Source organism: Sinocyclocheilus anshuiensis, unplaced genomic scaffold, assembly GCF_001515605.1.
Source record: "Sinocyclocheilus anshuiensis isolate Anshui unplaced genomic scaffold, SAMN03320099.WGS_v1.1 scaffold186, whole genome shotgun sequence".
Classification (NCBI taxonomy): Eukaryota; Metazoa; Chordata; class Actinopteri; order Cypriniformes; family Cyprinidae; genus Sinocyclocheilus; species Sinocyclocheilus anshuiensis.
Genome location: NW_015542355.1, coordinates 717,876 through 724,199, shown reverse-complemented (window position 1 = coordinate 724,199; position 6,324 = coordinate 717,876). Strand labels below are relative to the sequence as shown.

General features: G+C 35.0%; 1 protein-coding gene across 1 annotated transcript in view; it reads right to left on the bottom strand.

Annotated features, from left to right (window-relative positions):
• The window catches only part of LOC107691688 (opioid-binding protein/cell adhesion molecule homolog), a 44,985-nt gene that overhangs the window by 1,729 nt on the left and 36,932 nt on the right, over nucleotides 1-6,324 (bottom strand). The window contains exons 5-7 of the mRNA XM_016490468.1: nucleotides 5,148-5,268; nucleotides 4,391-4,542; nucleotides 4,080-4,115 (exon numbers count right to left, since the gene is read on the bottom strand). Coding sequence (XP_016345954.1) covers nucleotides 4,080-4,115; nucleotides 4,391-4,542; nucleotides 5,148-5,268 — 309 coding nt within the window. The remainder of the gene's footprint in view (nucleotides 1-4,079; nucleotides 4,116-4,390; nucleotides 4,543-5,147; nucleotides 5,269-6,324) is intronic.

Genomic DNA, 6,324 nt, shown 5'->3' with positions numbered 1-6,324 from the left:
GCAAAAATTATTATAACAAAATATTATAATATATATATATATATATATATATATATATGTCATCAGCTAACAACTAACATTCTAATGTTCAGACATGTTCAATGTTGAAATACCATATGTGTGTATATTTATATTTAAGGGTTGCACTGACAAGTCAAGATCCTGAGTCCTGAGTCAACTAATCACAGATCACATGGCTTCAGCTGCTTTTGTTCAATAGAACGCAACAGCTGGGTTCCAGAAGTAGAAATCCAATTCATTTTCTCCATAGAGAAACTGATTTTTAACATATAATCAATAATCATTTCAAGCCAGACCTACCATACACTCCAAGTAGTGAAATATGTATCTGTAAAGGCAACAAGTATGTGTGATTCCAGCTTCATTTAAAATAAATAAACAAAAATTGAAAAATGTTTCATGTTGGATATCCACATTCTCAATGAAGAACTATATTACTCACAATTACTCACAGATCCTCCTTGGATCTACCCTTCAGAGACCTATGGGTACCATGGAAATGAGATCCATGGCAAAAGAGTTTATTAACAACCACCCACTCCCATCAAGCATTGCGAATGGTGTAAAGACACTCTTTATTTATTTATATATTTAACATTTTTTGCAATACATGATTTAATCAATAATATAATTTTATACTTAAAACTATTGACTATTTCATTATAAATTGTACCATATATTTTAATTTAATTACATCTTCATGTGTTGCTTAGATCAAAAATCAAAAGATTATTATTTTTTTTTGCTTGAATCATGTCATTACCAACTTTGATTTAATCTCAGAGCTGGTTGGTTTGATTAATGCCTTAGAACTCTTGATTGACTTTCTGAAATCCTTATGGAGAAATCATATGGGAAGAACACTTCCAGATTGTGTAAATTATGCATCATGTTCCATCATAATCCCACACACATTGCTCTGAACGCTGTCCAGAGGCTGACAGAAACTATAAGCGAGTGTGAGGTGTCTTTATACACCGTTCATCACAATACAAGCAGCATGAGTCTGGCAGTGGAGATATTGCCCACATCATCTTAGCTGCATGGGATATATTCTTGTTATTGCATGCCTATACTGAAAAAAAAAATGCTGTGCTGTACGAAGTGTAGACAACTTCACTGATTAAAATTGAAGCAGTCTATTTGGTTTCTACAGTGTAGACATGCTGTTAGCCATGATAGATTTGGATGGCTGATGGCTGAATGGCAAGTGGCGAGTCATTTAATGTACAACACAACAGACTAGTCTACTACTTTTTGGCCAACTAGTCAATTAGTAAAAGTACAGTAGTCATGCAACCCCCAGTATATACATATACACAAACAGATGGAAAGTATTATATATAAAGTTTTAAATGAACAAATCTTTTTTTTTCACTCTTGGTGGGAACAGACGTTTGATTAGCCTTTTTCGCTTCATGTTTGGTGTGAACGATCATTATTAGAGATATATTCAGTCCCAACGAAACAAATGTTATGTCATGGTATTAGCATTGGTGTCTATTAAATCTTTCTCTTTGATGGGCCTTTTAGACTGAAGTTTAATTTCCCCTGGATTTAGGAGAGTATGGTAGGCTTTCTTTAGGGACAGCTATCCAATTATTCTGCAGCCACAGCTTAGAGTAAATCCTTCACAAGTGTAATTATACTAATGTGAGATTCTCACAATCAAATTCAATGCAATTAATGACTCTCCGGAGAGGACATGGTTACCAATCCCACACATTTTTTTTAGGCCAGACGGTGGAGAAAAGTTGACCAGGACAAGATTTCTATTCTTGGCAGAGAAGAAAGATAAAAGGACAATGCAAGGACAAATCAGTAACAACCAACAACAACATACTGAGGTGTGGGTCGACCCCTTACAAAAAAAGTAGGAAAGACCGGAGGCAATTATAACACATACATTTTCAATCACAAACAAGTTCGAGTGATGATATTTATTCAGCATATGTTCAGTAAAGACTCTCTCTGCATGAAAAAAAGTGCACTGGTTTGTCAGAAAAATAAAACGATTTTGAGGTTTAAAGGAGAATGTATTAAAAAAAAAAAAAAACGTTATTTTATTGACAGATTGTAAGTTAAAAGTTAACATATGCTAATATTTTGCTTATTTTCCCAACGTTTTATCTCAACTCTGAGATAAAATAACCTTAGTTATGAAAACCTGTATGAGTAAATAGAAAACTACAAATCTTTAAAATATGTAGTGAACATTACTTTTATATAGAAGGTTGTTCTTGAGTTAGCAGACAATCAGTATATTTTAGTAAAAATATTTCAAATATCGTACGTCTCAGTTTGACCTTTGCTTTTAAACATATTATTCAACATAGCTAAAACAATGTACTATATAAAATGCAAAAATCATTACCATAAAAATTATAAAATATTTTATTAAATATTAAATCAAGGGCATTACTTTGAGTTAAGCAGCTATTTGAGATTTACTGGTTGAAGTGTGCACTGCAATTTTCTATACATCAATAAAACGTATATTAACTCCAATTTTAACCTGACTCCTTGTCTGTAATTCAATGTTTTTTTCTCTATGTAAGTGCATTAATGGTAATATTACGGTTGGCACATTCACAGTTTTTATACCAAAAGACAGAAAAATTGCAGTAGTCTGAGAGTAAAATTTGAAAAGTTAAATTGACAGAGGTCTCTCCTACTGTGGCAGTACAATGGTATATAGATTATATATACTGTGGTACTGTGGTATGATTTATGTACACTCTCAGAAAAAAAGGTACAAAATTTGTCACAGGGGCATTGCCTATTCAAAAGGTACACCTTTGTAAAACTGTACCTAAAATTAACATATTTAAACCTTTTGAAAATGTACCGCCCCAGTGAGAGTTTTTGTGCCTTTTTCTCTGAGAGTGTACAATAGACCTTTGTGTATTACCATGGTTACTATGTCCAGGTAAGACCATGGCACTTTTTTGTAAGGGGCAAATGTACATTTAAAGTGACAGCTCAGTCAAAAATGAAAGATTTTGTCATCGTTTTCCCACTGTCATGTCGACCCAAACCTGTATGACTTTGGAACGGAATAATACACTGGTCGTTCTTGTCCATGCTACTGTAATGAATGGGGATTGAAGCTTTTAGGCTTTAAAAAGGAACCATAAAAGTATAGTAAAAGCAGTCCATTAAACTCAAGTGTTATATTTCAAGTATTTTGAAGTGTTCTGAATCACGAAAATTTCCAACTCAAAAGAATGATTCTTTTATGAATCGGGCATCACTACTGCTCTCAAACTATTGTATAACTTCAGAAGTCTTGGACTACAGCGCATGAGTCATATGAACCACTTTTACTATACTTTAATGGTGCTTTTCTGTCCATTTTGTCTAGACCCTGTTCATCGTAATTGTATTGGTTAAAAAAAAGTATTTAATTTTTTTCCTGTTCCACGGAAGTATGAGTAAATGATGACAATTTTCCTTTAAGTACATTTCTCATCAGCTGAGTAATAATGAAGCACACAATTCAACAAACATCAAAAGACATCATAAGACGCAGGCATGTACTTACAAACAGCGGATGAGAGCATGTATTAACATAATGAAGCCATGCCATGGTGGAGGAAGGTTATAAAGGAAAGAAAGTGACAGAAGAGAAAGAGAAAGATGTTTAGGCTACAGAAAACAGAGACCTATTCATCAACCCACAGTGACTGAAGGCAGATTGAGGCATGTCAGTACCCCGCCAATCCCAGAGCGCCAATTCAGATTGTCACTCAATGTGCTGAATATATTATTGACATTACAAAATGGGATTTTAAGCTAATAACCCTCTTAATAGCTAGTGGCCAATTTACAATTTGACAGTCACATTCTGTCAGACAAGGCACGTCAATTATATTACCCTGTTCAAATTTTGTGGGCCGCCCTCGCCGATAAACTTGGGTGCCGTATCAAGGACCTGGCCTTGTCATGTTGCGGTTGATGTGAAAATAACCATGTTTGCATCTTCTTTGCATATTACACATGCTGGAACATGCTTTAGGAGGTGAGCGGGACGCCACATTCCCATGCACTTTACTAACCTTGCAATAGCGTCGAACTAGTGGGTTCGATTATTTCTACATCAACAAAAACAAACACAAAAACATCAATCAAAAGCAAATGAAGGAGAATCCTGAGATGAAAATCTCAAAGATTAATAGTTGAACGGGTCAGAAACCACCAAGGAAAAATTCATAGTGTTTACAGGAACATTATCAGGAAGTTCTTTCGTTCGGCTTTTTTTGAACAAAAGTTTAAGGAAAAAATTTTTTTTTAACTACTTCACCTAGTCGAAGAATTGTGAAGAGGCTCCAAACAGACTTGACTGAAACCAGCAACCACTGAAACTTACCGTATAGGATGATGCTTGTGTTAGCGCGCCCCATTTTGTTGATAGCGACGCAGGTGTAATTGCCATAGTCTGCCTCGGATACGTTGAAGAAAGTCAGCTTTGAAAATGCTCCGGCATCCTCGATCTCAATGCCATCAAAGTCACTGAAGATCCTGGGAAACAGTCAGCAAATGGGGAGACTTAAATCAGCCCGGCCTTGTTTACGGTGCATCAGAGCTTCCTTTGAAGCTAGAGGTTACATTTATGACAGCATCAACATTTTCGGACGCAGATTGCAGTGGGCTTGGATACAATAAAAGGAGGCAAAAATGCAGGATTGAATTACTGGCAGTGGCACGCAGAGGGACACGCACATGCACTTATGCACATTAATTATGATACAACATTGTGACAACTTATTCTTCACTTGACATCAAAGACAGTTTGAGAGAATGTACTGAAACACATTCCAGCCAAAGGCACTCAAGTATTTAGCTGTTAAAAACAGTGAACGAATGACAGCACATCTAGTCAGATGTGTACAGCTACTGAAAAATATTTGTCCTTCACTTCACAATGTCAAATCCAATATTATAGATCCGACAGATATACAGGAAATACAGAAAACTCTTGTTAATAATTAGCTGCTACTGTACACATCTAGTCAAAAAAAAGAAATTGAGAAATTGTGTCCACTAACCGTACATTAAGGCTACGGTTTTATCCCAAAGAAAGGAACAGGTGAGGCAGAATATCGCTTCATAATAGTATGCCATACCTCCTGTCATCTCTGTACCACTCAAAATCTGCCTCTGGTACAGCACCTGCCTCACACTGCAGGACACCTCTCTGACCCAGGGTCACGCCAACATCTCTGCCATCTGAAACACTGGGAGGGTCTAAACACAGAAAACCATAAAAAAGATCTTTGTTAGGGACTGTTAGTTATTAGTGACCATCATATAATGCAACTGCAAACAACACACAAACAAATAAAATTTGTACACATAAAGTGGGATCAAAAGTCTTAGACAACAATTGGTGATGATTTTATTTGGCATTTTAAGACTTTTAATTACAAACTATATTATCGTTTTATATTTATTTAAATAAAATCCTAACATTTTTGTTTATTTACATGTTTGAATGAATTAATTAATAAACAAACAAACTTTGTACACATAAAGTGGGGTTCAAATGTTTTAAACCACTAGTGATGGTTTTGTTTAGCATTTTAAGACATTTCGCTACACATAATATTATCAATTTTTATTTATTTATTTCAATAAAATCCAAAAGGTTTATGTTTATTTACAGGTTTAAATAAATAAATAAATGAATAAATACAAATAATTTGTAAACATAAAGTGGGGTTCAAGTCTTAAACCACTAGCAATTAGGGCTGGGCGATATGTCAAAAATATCTTATCGATAATCGTCTTTAAAAATATCGCGATATCCGATAATATCATCTAAGCCCCACCTCCACCTCCACCTCCACCACGCCCGCCCCCGCCGAGACAACATTGCTGACACGCACCATAAACACACACCATGTTCAGTTTGGTCTTAATTATTGCCACAAAGTTTGGGTTTACTTTTCTTAGTTTGTGCTTAAACTAACAGAAATCAAGCTTTGCTGTTATTTTGGTGTTGCTAATAATTTCCACTCTGTTCTTATCAAATTTGTGTTTGAAATGAATTTCGTTTTGTGAGGAGAACTGTTGAGGAAAAATAACAGAACCCAATTTTAAGTTCATCATGGTGAAGTTGGACATTCTGGCGGTGATTGTAAGAATGATAAATGCATGTTGATGTCATATAATAATGTCTTGAATAAAATATGCTTATTTTCCAATGTTCCTCTTTCTTTTTGGCATTATCGCCTGTGTAGACATTTCATGATGGTAAGTTTAATTTCCTTAACTATAACAATTGCAGCGTTGTTTTTAAAC